General features: G+C 37.7%; 1 protein-coding gene across 5 annotated transcripts in view; it reads right to left on the bottom strand.

Annotated features, from left to right (window-relative positions):
- ALCAM (activated leukocyte cell adhesion molecule) overlaps positions 1 to 14,392 on the bottom strand; it is a 240,776-nt gene that overhangs the window by 66,159 nt on the left and 160,225 nt on the right. For all 5 annotated transcript variants that reach the window (XM_061628146.1, XM_061628143.1, XM_061628144.1 and 2 more), the window contains exons 4-8: positions 13,117 to 13,181; positions 10,268 to 10,355; positions 9,435 to 9,617; positions 5,927 to 6,054; positions 3,903 to 4,032 (exon numbers count right to left, since the gene is read on the bottom strand). In XM_061628146.1, the coding sequence (XP_061484130.1) occupies positions 3,903 to 4,032; positions 5,927 to 6,054; positions 9,435 to 9,617; positions 10,268 to 10,355; positions 13,117 to 13,181 (594 nt within the window). The remainder of the gene's footprint in view (positions 1 to 3,902; positions 4,033 to 5,926; positions 6,055 to 9,434; positions 9,618 to 10,267; positions 10,356 to 13,116; positions 13,182 to 14,392) is intronic.

Here is a 14,392-nt window from a genome sequence, read left to right on the forward strand (position 1 = left end):
TACTTTTGATTGTATAAGCTATATGTTAGTACATTGTAATAGGTGTCTATATCTCTATGAAGATTTTGATTTGTACACTTAAGAAACTATTTTTTTTAAAAGACATAAATAATTCAAGAAATGCTGTGGACAAATTTTGAGCAGCCTGGCTGAGCTTTATTGCACATGTGACAAATAAACAAAATAAAATACATAATTGGCAACTGCCCTTCATACATGAACATCTCTTATGCAGTATAAGAGTATAAGAAAACTCAGAATGCAAAAGAGAGCAATTACTAAACAAGGACAATCAACAAAAAAAACGACTTCTTTAGATGCTACAATGCAATCAATGCTCTTTATTTTGCTTTGTTGTGTGTTATGTATTGTTTTATACTGTGTATTTGTATACCAAATATTTGTATACCAAAAATGAAAATAAAATGTTACTGGAATATAAAAATAAAAAAGATTAAAGAAACTGCATGAAATTTGGAAAAAAATGACTCTTAGGAAATCACTGCAACACTTATTACAAGGAGTGTATGTGATTAAATCACCAGCCCGAGTAAGACATCCAACCTTTTAAAAACTAAGGTAGCATATGATGACTGCATTTTGATGTCATGCTAAACTATGATTTAGTGAGATGTAAACAAGCCTAACTTCCTCCTGGACTCACAAACTCCTCCCACATGGTTGAGAAGAGAAGTTTAGAAGTTTTTGCTTCTGCTTTTCGTTAACTGAAATTTGTTGTGTCATCCAGATTGACAAACTGTGGTTATCATTAACAAACCAATTACAAACTATGGTTTCTGAAATTAAGAACATAAGAAGAGTCTGCTGGATCAGGCCAGTGGCCCATCTAGTCCAGCATCCTGTTCTCACAGTGGCCAACCAGGTGCCTGGGGGAAGCCTGCAAGCAGGACCCGAGTGCAAGAACACTCTCCCCTCCTGAGGCTTCTGGCAACTGGTTTTCAGAAGCATGCTGCCTCTGACTAGGGTGGCACAGCACAGCCATCATGGCTAGTAGCCATTGATAGCCCTGTCCTCCATGAATTTGTCTAATCCTCTTTTAAAGCCATCCAAGCTGGTGGCCATTACTGAATCTTGTGGGAGCAAATTCCATAGTTTAACTATGCACTGAGTAAAGAAGTACTTCCTTTTGTCTGTCCTTAATCTTCCAACATTCAGCTTCTTTGAATGTCCACAAGTTCTAGTATTATGAGAGAGGGAGAAGAAGTTTTCTCTATCCACTTTCTCAATGCCATGCATAATTTTATACATTTCTATCATGTCTCCTCTGACCCACCTTTTCTCTAAACTAAAAAGCCCCAAATGCTGCAACCTTTCCTCGTAAGGGAGTCGCTCCATCCCCTTGATCATTCTGGTTGCCCTCTTCTGAACCTTTTCCAACTCTAGAATATCCTTTTTGAGATGAGGCGACCAGAACTGTACACAGTATTCCAAATGCGGCCGCACCACAGATTTATACAACGGCATTATGTTATTGGCTGTTTTATTTTCAATACCTTTCCTAATTATCCCTAGCTTTGCCTTTTTCACAGCTGCCACGCACTCGGTCGACATTTTCATCGTGCTGTCCACTACAACCCCGAGGTCTCTCTCCTGGTTGGTCACTGCCAGTTCAGACCCCATGAGCGTATATGTGAAATTAAGATTTTTTGCTCCAATATGCATAATTTTACACTTGTTTATATTGAATTGCATTTGCCATTTTTCCACCCATTCACTCAGTTTGGAGAGGTCTTTTTGGAGCTCTTCGCAATCCCTTTTTGTTTTAACAACCCTGAACAATTTAGTATCGTCAGCAAACTTGGCCACTTCACTGCGCACTCCTAATTCTAGGGTATTAATGAACAAGTTGAAAAGTACAGGTCCCAATACCGATCCTTGACGGACTCCACTTTCTACAGCCCTCCATTGGGAGAACTGTACATTTATTCCTACTCTCTGCTTTCTGCTTCTTAACCAATTCCTTATCAACAAGAGGACCTCTCTTCTTATTCCATGACTGCTAAGCTTCCTCAGAAGTCTTTGGTGAGGTACCTTGTCAAAAGCTTTTTGAAAGTCTAAGTACACTATGTCCACTGGAGCACCTCTATCTATATGCTTGTTGACACTCTCAAAGAATTCTAATAGATTACTGAGACAGTACTTTCCCTTGCAGAAGCCATGCTGGCTCTGCTTCAGCAAGGCTTGTTCTTCTATGTGCTTAGTTAATCTAGCTTTAATCATACTTTCTACCAGTTTTCCAGGGACAGAAGTTAAGCTAAATGGCCTGTAATTTCCGGGATCCCCCCAGATCCCTTTTTTGAAGATTGGCATTACATTTGCCACTTTCCAGTCCTCAGGCACGGAGGAGGACCCGAGGGACAAGTTACATATTTTAGTTAGCAGATCAGCAATTTCACATTTGAGTTCTTTGAGAACTCTCGGGTGGATGCCATCTGGGCCCGGTGATTTCTCAGTTTTTATATTGTCTATTAAGCTTAGAACTTCTTCTCTCGTACCACTATTTGTCTCAGTTCCTCAGAATCCCTTCCTGCAAATGTTAGTTCAGGTTCAGGGATCTGCCCTATATCTTCCACTGTGAAGACAGATGCAAAAAATCCATTTAGCTTCTCTGCCATCTCCTTATCGTTCTTTAGTACACCTTTGACTCCCTTATCATCCAAGGGTCCAATCGCCTCCCTAGATGGTCTCCTACTTTGAATGTATTTATAGAATTTTTTGTTGTTGGTTTTTATGTTCTTAGCAATGTGCTCCTCAAATTCTTTTTTAGCATCCCTTATTGTCTTCTTGCATTTCTTTTGCCAGAGTTTGTGTTCCTTTTTATTTTCTTCATTCGGACAAGACTTCCATTTTCTGAAGGAACACTTTTTGCCTCTAAGAGCTTCCTTGACTTTGCTTGTTAACCATGCTGGCATCTTCTTGGCCCTGGCGGTACCTTTTCTGATCTGCGGTATGCACTCCAGTTGAGCTTCTAATATAGTGTCTTTAAACAACTTCCAAGCATTTTCGAGTGATGTGACCCTCTGGACTTTGTTTTTCAGCTTTCTTTTCACCAATCCCCTCATTTTTGTGAAGGTTCCTGTTTTGAAGTCAAATGTGACCGTGTTGAATTTTCTTGGCAATTGGCCATTTACATGTATGTTTAATTTAATAGCAGTATGGTCACTGCTCCCAATTGGTTTGACAACACTTACATCTCGTACCAGGTTCCGGTCCCCACTGAGGATTAAGTCCAGGGTTGCCGTCCCACTGGTCAGTTCCATGACCAACTGGTCTAGGGCACAGTCATTAGAATATCTAGAAATTTTTGCTTCTTTGTTGTGACTGGAACACATATGCGGCCAGTCTATGTCTGGGTAGTTGAAGTCACCCATTACTACCACATTTCCTAGTTTGGATGCTTCCTCAATTTCATATCTCATCTCCAGGTCTCCCTGAGCATTTTGATCAGGGGGACGATAGATTGTTCCCAGTATTAAATCCTTCCTGGGGCATGGTATCACCACCCACAACAATTCTGTGGAGGAGTCTGCCTCTTTTGGGGTTTCGAGCTTAACCATAGTTAATCCATAGTTATCCATAGTTATCCATAGTTCTGGGTTTGAACAACTTGGCGAGGTCAGCCAACCAAAAGTGGAAGTGAAAGCTTCCAAAGTCCTCCTCTTGACTATTTGGGAGGAGGAAATAAGAGAGGTAAAACATGAGCCAGGCTAATTCATGTTTAACTAAACGATGGTTTAGCATGATGTCCAAACACAACTGTTGAGCTGCTTTGCCCTGTCCCCTATAAGAATAGCAAGGAGTATGTTAAGTATATTTGTTATCTGACATCTGCTATGAAACAACATACACATAAAAAACGAAATTAAAACAACATTACTTACAATGTACTGTAATTAGAGTAGAATCCATCAAACTCTCATCAGTCAGTGAACATTTGTATTCCCCTGTTGCATTTCTTCTAACATCCGTCAATACGTAAAGACTTGAACTTCTTATAGGTTCTGGTTCCCCCTTTTAGAGAAAGTTGTAAAGAGAAGTTTACCAATAAAGGAAAACCATGTTTCCTAATTTAATGTTTACAGTGACTTTCATTGTCGCAAAATAATACTAGTATGTACCCACTACTCAGTTGGAACAAGGGTATAAATTACCATGGGTAAATTTTAGTGATCAATTTTATAATCTGATCAGTAGTGAAATCATCAGTACTTTCACCAGTTACTTCAATAAATATATGAGTGTCTACACCCAGAAACCATGCTAGCTTTTATAAAGCACTGCTGCTAGATGTGTGATGTCACAGAATGAGCTCACTGCTGCACAATTTAAGAATGGGTGAAAACAAAAGAAAATTAGGTGGATAGCCGAAAGAAGTTAGAAATAAGGATTTTTGATATTGTCAGTGGAAAAATTGATGTGTGAGTAATTTCAGTTCAACGACTTTGGGAATTAAGATAGCAATAACATATTATTTCAGGTCTTAAAAATAAATGATCATTTTAGGAAAAGTAAAGAAAGAAAACGCAATAAGCTGAAAACAAGCAAGCTTAAAATGGCAAATTGTAAGTATTTCTTCAGAACTGTATACATTACAGGCCCACTGCTTATGTACAGTAGGGCCCTGCTTACTGATGCTTTGATTTCCGGCGTTCCGCTAATGCGGCAGCAGGAAATTCCTCGTTTTAAAGCCAGTTTTGGGCTTTTGCGGCATTTTCGCGCAACGCGCCCCATTATCCTCAATAGGTTCTGCTTTATGGCGATTTCTGCTTTATGGTGGCAATCCGGAATGGAACCTGCCATATAAGCGGGGCCCGCCTGTAATGCTAAATCACATCCCCACCCACCCAAATGGTGACTGCAGGTAGTCAATACCAGAGATTGGAAGATTACTTTTAAAAAGGAATAAATTACAATTACTGTGACATGGCCCCAAAAAGGAATAAATTACAATTACAAGTACAATTGTTCTGAAAGGAATTGATTACTTTATCGTCACTCAAAAGTAATCACTACAATTACACTTAAGTTACTTTATAAAGAAGTAGAGTGACGACAAAGTGCTGCCCTTGGTTGCGGCATACTAAGTCGCCTAAAACAACATTAAAAATAAACACACACACACAGAGGTAGTAGAATAATTCTTTTTATCCATAAGATAGCAGTGGTGGTCTCTCCACTGGGAAGGGAGGGAGGCAGAGACCACTGCTCAGATCTTTGCATGTCAAACCAAGTCCAACCCTGCCCACACACACACACTCAGCCAGCACGCACAATCTCTCTCACTCAATCACCTCCCGGACTCTGCCCTGCCACCAACTATGGGACACCCACCCAAGCAAACATTTTTCCTTGAGATGCAAAAAAGTTAAAGTACTGCAAATGCAGCACACACACACACACACACACACACACACACACACACAGAGTCATCTTTCACCTCCACAGTTCTTTATTTCCGTTCCGCAACCACATCCTTCTCCTTTATGCACATTCTTGCCCTCCAGCTCCTTTCTCCCTTCACTCTATTCTTCTCTACCACCATCCATTTTTTTAAACAATTGTTTTCTCCACTCCACCTCCGTCTCGCTCTCCACCTCCTCCGTCGTCACCTCCTACCCACCCACAGAGCCCGAGGGAAGAGAAATGCTACACAGAAGCCCAGTTTGAGGGACATGATTTTCATCCACAAATCAGAGGAGCAGAAGACTTCCACTGCTCCCCCCCCCAGTAATGCCCAAAAGTAATGCTGGAAACATTACAATTACTCCTCAAAAGTAATAAAATTGCTCATCATTCTATTACAATCAAAATGTAAAGGAATTACCCACTCATTCCTCAAAAAGTAATAAATTACAAGTAATTCATTTTTGTAACTAATTACTTCCAAGCTCTGGTCAATACTTACAGGAATGTAGAACAAAAACTCCTGGGGTGGAGGATTACCATTTCCTGAACATTTTAGGGTGATATTATCACCTTCTTTAATGGTATTTCTTTGTGTAAGTACTTGAATTCTAACCTTTTCTGTAGGATCTGAAAAGACATTATCAGTTTTTAAAAAACCCTCATTCTCTTCTATATCCTTAGAGTTTAAAAACATAAATATCACAATGAAGCAAAGGCAATGAAACTTGCACACACAGATCCCCCCTTTTTTTTGAAGAACCATACACACAAAAAGGTTGGTGCAGATCCTGGTGCTGGATCTCTGCAGCTAGCTCCCAGGACTATGCACACAGTCACCCTGGCAAGATTGGGGCATAGGACTGAATTCTGGCCTTCTGCTTACCAAGCAGGTGAACACACAATGTACCAGAGTTGTTTGGGACAATGGCCACTGCTCAAATGGGTTATTTTATAACAAAATTGTAGCTTAGGTCAACCAGACATATAGTTAATCAGAACTTCTTATTGGTCTGAATACAGAACAAAATGTAGCTTGTATAAAGCCTGAGTGCAGCCTATAATCACACTGATATAGGTAGAGAAGCTGTGATTTAAGATATCTCATTTTAGGGATGCGGCCTATATTCAGGGGCCACATATCTGGGCCAACTGTACTTCACTAATCTTGATTAGCAGATACTGCGCAAAATACGGAAATATAAAAATCAATTCTCTACCAAAACATTTGTAACTGAATGAATAGCCACAATTTATTTCATGTATAAGAGGAAGAACAATCTCACTGAACATGATAATTGAACTGTACTGCACAAAATTATGTGGGACCACAGCAGCAGTAAGCTCTGCTCCTTCACTTATAGAAATACCCATCCTTTCCGGAAGGGTGGAAGGGGCAAAACCATTTCAAACACATATGCACACAAACACTCATATTTTCTTGCCAATCATCTGTTGGAAAGGGGAAGTTGGGAATGAATGGTTGGCGATATCAGTTTTGACAATTCTGGGGAGGGAGGAATAGAGGGGTCTACTTGACACTAGTATTCTTCTGCAACTATGGTTTGAGATGAAGTATTGCAACATGCTTCCTATGCTGCAGAAATGGGTCCCTGGCCAGTACTAAGTAGATTGAATTGCCAGAGTTTAACATGTTTGCTTATCATGTGCTTTTATTCAGTGATGTAAAATGCAAAAAATGTATATACAATATATTAAGCTGCCGGAAACTGACATTGTCCATTTCCTGTACATCAGTGTGGGCAATTGTTCCAGTTCAGCTGAAGCATACAGAAGCAACATAAAATCAGAGACATGCAGCCCAAGACAATGCATATTTAGTTGAAAGTGAGCTCTAGTATTGCTCTATGTCTTTCTCGCCCCACCACCGCGCACAGAGGGGTGTATATAGGATTCAACCTTTGGCAAACTCTTTGCATTGTGCCTTACTACTACAGCCCTGTGCATATCATTCCAATGAAGCATTACTGCCCCAGGTAATTTTAACAACCATGCTAGACCTAGTGACATTCCTGCAGCCTAGCAAGTATGAAGCAGGGTATCTATCTTTTTTAGTGAGTAGACCTATGTGGAGAGGTCCGAATGGCTTCTACAGTTCTTGCCTGGGTCTAGGTGGAGGTAGACCTTCTTTACATTCTTTATAATTTTGTTAATTCTACTGGTTGGTTGGAGAAGTGTTAAATTTTGTTATCAATGTTGCAGACTATGATTTTTTTTTATGATCCTATAGGGAAATCTACATAAAAAGGGGTTAATATCCCCTGAATAACCCTTTGAGCTGCTTCAGTCTTCACAAACTAACCAGTATGATGTCAGAATCAGCACCCTATTACTCAATGGAAATGGACAGAGAAGGTGGTTTTTTAGGTAAACATACACATTGATAAATTGTATTGATTGATTTCAGGAACATATTTTGATCATTTTACAAGTTACTCCCATTTACAGGATTCTGACATTCATACACAAATTCAGCTCTTTCTATGGAAATGAGTGCTTTATGTCTACTTGAGGACTGGAGGAGACATTAATTTTCAGAATACATAATAATTGTCTTTGTTTTACTTTTTAAAAATGTTTTTAGATGTTTTACCGCTTGTCTGTTTGCCACCTTGGGCTCCTTTGGGAGGAAGGACAGGATATACATTTAATGAATAAGTAAATAAATAAATATAATGGTTTATTCTCCTTTGTTTTTGCCTGTTCCTCATAAACTGGCAAAACTAAAGAGATGCTGGGTTCTTTACAGTTCAGTAGTGTGAAGCTTGATTTGCAACAAAAAATAATTATTGTCTGAATAAGCTATTTTTTCAATATACCAAACATGAAAATTTGATGGGCAAACTAAGTTGCACATAATAATTTTATATTCCCAAAGGATCTGTAAAGGCTGCTAAAAAATAAGTATCGCATATTTTTCAATTTCCCCCTCAAATTTCAGGTTTTTTTTTTTTAACTGTTTTCTCCCCCCCCCATGGCTTCAAAATTTCCAGAAATTTTAGATTTCTAGGCCCATAGTAGCAAAATATTTTTGTTTCAGAGTCTTTGAAAATGAGATTTTGCTGCAACAGGCATGGTAGCTAGAAAAGGGATATGTGGATCCCTCATAACAAAAATTATAGAGTAACAATTATGCATTTTTTGCTTATTACTTTTAAAGGGCCTTAATCTCTTCTTTCGCTGTAGGGTCACAAAATGTCACACTGCTTAAACTCCTTACTGCATTTCCCATTTTACCCATCCCTCCCAAGTTGTAATATTTTTCTATACTGACCATGTGCCTGAAATACCCTCAACAAGTCACTTCTCCTCAAGGCCCTCTTCTGCAATGAAGTCTGGAAATAACCATAATACAACTTGTCTGCTCACCATCCTTGCTATTACTTCCTGAACTCTAACTTGTTCATCCAATGAAAACTGCAAACCTAAGTTCTAGGCAGAACTAGGGATGTGCTCGAATTTCACAAAATTCAAATTTGACACCGGATTTCCTATTTATTCCCTTTTTTTTGTCCTCGCAGATTGGGTTTTTTTCTAGCGGGTTTCTACCATTTTTTTTAAAAAAAAATTGCCTCAAAAATATCAATATTAATATTTTGCTCAAAATATAAATAATATTGGTACTTCATTTAAAATATTAATATTTTAAAAATCTATAAAAACAATATTTTTAAAAACATCAACATTATTACTGATATTTTTGCAGGGAAAAAGCAAATCATATTAATAGCAAACATTGATCCCTGAGGAAGCTGTACTGGAAGGAAGTTCACAAAACAAAAATCAAACTGGCACCAAAATGTGGATCCCATCTTTAGGCAGAACCAATCTTCAAACTCTTTCTCTCTCTCTGTTACACACACACACACACACACACACACACAGAGAGAGAGACAGACAGACAGACAGACAGACACATACACAGTAGTGATCCTGAAAGCAAACAGAGGGCTCTTTAATGTTTTAGAGACAGGTATTTATGAACTTACAGTGAATGTCAAAGACTGCTGATTCCGATTGTATTGTTTCTTGTCCTGTTGGCCCAAAATATGTCATTGTACAAGTAAACTGTGCATTTGTATCATCCTTTGTTGGCTTATATTCTAGTGAAGATATCACGGTGTAGAGTCCAGTTGTTTTATCCGCTTTTGGTTGTTCTTTTATGACAACAGCTTTTGAAAGAAAACGGTTGATTTTCACTGTCATGTGTAACTGCTAACTTTATTTGTTTTAATTTAGCCTGTATTAATGATATTAATATCATTAATATTAATATTTAATATTAAGGATAGACTAAGTAACTGTTGGACAGAGTCTGAAGAAATAGCAAAAGAAAGAAAGAAAGAAATGCTGTGTTTAGTATTAAGGTACAGCTGCTACACACTATTGGGACCTTAAGCTTCCAGGTGAGACATTGTCACAACAATATTTCTTAAAGCAGGTGTGAGGCACCTTAGGCCAGATGTTGCTGAACTACAATTCCCATAAGCCCCAGCAAACATGGCCAATGGCCAGGGATAATGGGAGCTGAAGTTCAGCAACATCTGAATACCCACTTGCATTAAAGAAACTACATTTTTTAAAAAAAACTCTTACATTTTCTTTGTAAAGTTATTGGGAAGAAAACATGTGCATCAAATCAGAGTATCAAGATGCAGTCAATATTTTTGAAGTACTAATTGCAGCTAAAGGTTTAAAGCAATCTTAATGAGAACAGTCTAAATGACCTACTAAAATTGAGCCACTGTATGAGCTGGTATGCATTTGTGAAGGGAGACAAACATAGCTAGCAGTAGACTGCACATTCAGTTCTAAAACTTACTTCCTTCAACAGACTGCAAAACAACTCCATTCTTGAACCACGTAAGGTTTCCCTTCGGGTAGCCATCTTTTGAGATACATTCCCCAAGCTTAAAAATGCAAATAAATGAAGTTCAGATTATTACAGAGTTTCCTGTTCATTCATATCTACATTTATAGCCATTGTACTCAACATATCCAAGGGACTGTCTTTATCTTCTACCCAATTATCATCATCATCATCATCATTATTATTAAGATTTCTGCCCTGCCTCTAACCATAAGGTCCCAAGGCAGGTTACAACAGTAAAATATACAATTATAAAAACAAATAGAATAATTACACTATTATACACATAAAACTCTTCCAAATGGAACAGAACAGTTTAAATACGGCAAAATAGGAGGATAGCAGAAAACAAAATACCTCAAATCAAATAAAAGGCTAGGGTAAAGAGGTGTATCTTCAGCATATGGTGAAAGTGGTACAATTATGCTAGTATTTCTGCAGAATGGGAGTTCCAAGATGTAGAGGCCACCATTTCCCATACTTCTTTTTGTGGCAGAACTACCAAGAGAGCTGCCTCTGCAGATATTAACTTTCAAGAAGGTTGAGAAGCTGCTTGCCTAGAGGGCAGCTTATCCCACAACCAGGTTAATGCTATAGAACTGAGGGTCAAACTGAATGGAACAGTGATAGACACACTTTTTTTCATAAATTCCAAGAAGCATGGGAGAGAAGCACCAATCTTACACTCTCCTTTGCCTTCCCTGATCTTAGTCTGTTGTTCCAGCCACTTTTTTCTGTTTCTGGCTTACTTCTAATATTAGAAAAGAAACTAGAGCAACCACATTGTGGTAAGACACAGGAGGTGGAAAGTTTCAGCACTCATTTCTGCATGCTCAGTTTACTGGTAAGAACACACCCTCTGCACTTTATACGTAAAGGAGGCTGATATATGAATGATGGTCTGACCCAGATAATGAATGATGATCCTGCCCCATGTTGTTTGTGCCTGAATCAGAAGTGAGGGTAAATTATTGGGGGGGGGAGTTTACAAAATAAGGGGCTTTTGTGCAAGGATCATTATTTTTGAATGAGTCACCCTCCTTGATCCTTCTAGTGTGGCACAGCAGGTATCAAAACAGGCAGCACTTTTTTTGGGGGGGGTAGAAAATGAAGTGCTGATCCTTGTATCTTGATAAAAGTGCTGTGGGTGCCAGCAGAGTCTCTGGCGGGAAAGTTATTGGATAAACTACTGCTGTTTCTTTTACAGCAGCTGTACTCCAATAGTAACGTTAAAATCTGAACTGGGATTTTCATGTTTTCTTTCAGAAATATTTATATCAAGCGGTATAAAACAAGGCTGCATTTTGACCCACTGTTGTTTAATCGCTATATAAGTGATGTAGTCCAGCCGCTTTCTTCTCCTTTTATCCCTCCCTCAACTGGAAATTTAAAAAACAAAATCCAGTGCAGATGATATGGCTCTTGTTTCACTATTTGCTGCCCTGGGCTCCTGCTGGGAGGAAGCGCGGGATATAAATCAAATAATAATAATAACAACATTTCAAGTAGGTGCGAGAAAAATTACTCTCTAAACTTGGAACTTATTGTAACAGGAAGTACAATTGTTTGCCAAAATACATGAGTGGCTTAAATGGGCCCTGGATGGTCATCCCATTGAACAGTGCCACTCATTTAAATACTTAAGAGCTTCATTTTTGTGAAAGCACCCTATGGCACACTCATTTGGAGGCAATAAAATTTAATCTGCCTATTCATTGGGAACTGTAACATTTTATTATACTAAGTGTCATAGTCTTTTAGAAGTAATTAAAGTTTTTGTTGCAAAAACCGTATCTTGCTCATTATATGGTGGTGAGTTGCTATTTGTCGTGTTTTTCATATGCATATACCAAGTGTTATGTTAATTTTAACATGAATATTTAATATCTAACAGAGAACTCAGTACATAGCAAATCAAGACCACCTGGAAACAGATGACTGATTCCTACATATGTGGGAAATTGCTTTTTAATTATTATGCACCCCAAGTCTAGTGTAATGGGGTCATACAATCAAACAAAAAAGAACTCATCTTTTAAATTCTTCATTAGTGGTGGTATCCAACGGTAGTTCTACTCAGAGTAGACTCACTGAGTTAATAGACATGACTAATCTACATTCATTAATTTTAATGGGTCAAATCCGAGTAGGACTTAGCTAAATACAACCCTGTATGTTCCTAAAGCAATTAATGTAAAAAGCGAGTACACATGAGTGGGTTATCTGGAAGTTAATGCCATTCAAATAAATGGAGGTATCACTCTCAGAATAAGATTGAAAAATCCTGCATGAAAAAAATATGTAAAACAAATACACCAGATATACCCACTAAAACCACAACAGCTGCACATTTGAGGACAAGGTCAGGCATAGTAGAGCACTGCTTTGCAAATCTAAAATCCAAAGTTTAAGCTGTAGAATCTCTAGAAATGTGTTTGGGAAAGGCATGAGACCTCAAAGAACTGCTACTAATCATTGCAAAGAAAGAGAAAAAGGAGCTTCTTGTAGCCTCTTCAGGTTTTTTTGGACATCTGGGAGTAAGAAATGAGGCAAATATAATTGGTATCACATATGCATTTAGAAGAGAGAGGCTGTTCCTGTTTTGAGTAAGTGTGTTCGCTCACGATTTTCTCTAGCCTTTCTTTTCTTTCCCTTATGTACTGAGTGCATCTATACAGTATTTCCTTCAAGTTTCTCCTAGGTTTATCATACACCTCTAGAACATACTGAATTCATGTGGGAAACAGTGGGGAAAAGACAGACAAGTTTGAAGAAGTTTAACAAAGAAAATGCTTACTTACCATCTTGAGTTGTTCTGTTTCTAGAAATTTTGCTTGACTTATAATTTCAGGCTGTGATGGTTGTTCTGCATTTAAAAAAGAAAAGAATTAAATTGCAGAGATTTTGGGCTATTTTTCCAGAGACAAACATTTAGCTATGTGTAATTATTATTATTGTTTATTTGTATATATTATATATAAATTAAATTCTAAATACATTAATAAGATAAATATTAAAACATGCATATTTAGTTTTAATAACCACAAAAGGGAAAAAGAGATAAGTATATAAACAAAGAGGGAAATGAATTGACAAAAACTCTAGATTATTCTGTACTATACAATATTAAATTGTTTCCAGTAATATATATGAATGAATAACATCTTGTGTCTTATTACATCAATAGATGACAAAATTGCTCCATTTTTCAATAAACAAGTTATCTGGTTGTTTACCTTCTCTTCCTTTACAATACTGATTAACTTTACCATGTGGGCCAGTTTCCATATTCTTACAGTTCTCTCATCCAGATTAAATATAATGATTTCTTCCTACAACTATCATAAAAACTAGGATTGTTTCATGCATGATTGTTTTTTCACATGGAGAAAATGTTTATGTGGAAAATGATGCCAACAAAACAAAAGAAAAACAGAACACCCCAACAATCCAGTGTCCACTGTAATGTGTGTATATTTGGCTCTTATCTATAAAGGAAAGTGGCCACATCAAGGATTGTTTGGAGTGTTGTATAAGTGTAACACTCTGACTTGATGCTACTATGTTAAGAATACCACAAATAATGGCAAAGTCCTTGTGCAATATGGAAATCAGAAAGGTTGTGGTGAGCAAAACTACAAAACACACTTTATATGACATCTTTGTGGGAAGACACTATATATTTTTTATTTATTTACTAAATTTATATTCTGCCCTTCCTCCCAGAAGCAGCCCAGGACAGCAAACAAAAACACTAAAAGCTCTCTAAAACATCTTAAAAACAGAAAATGTTAAAACATATTAAAACAAAACATCTTTAACAAATCTTAGAAAAACAACTTCAAAAACACCTTAAAAAGCAATTCCAGCACAGACACAGAACTAGGATAAGGTCTCTATTTAAAAGGCTTGTTGAAAGAGGAAGGTTTTCAGTAGGTGCCAAAAAGATAAGAGATGGCACCCGTCTAATGTTTAAGAGGGGAGGGAATTCCAAAGGATAGGTGCCACAACAATAAAGGTCCACTTCCTATGTTACGCGGAATGGACCTCCTAATAAGATGGTAAATGTAGGAGACC

This window comes from Rhineura floridana, chromosome 5, assembly GCF_030035675.1.
Source record: "Rhineura floridana isolate rRhiFlo1 chromosome 5, rRhiFlo1.hap2, whole genome shotgun sequence".
Lineage (NCBI taxonomy): Eukaryota > Metazoa > Chordata > Lepidosauria > Squamata > Rhineuridae > Rhineura > Rhineura floridana.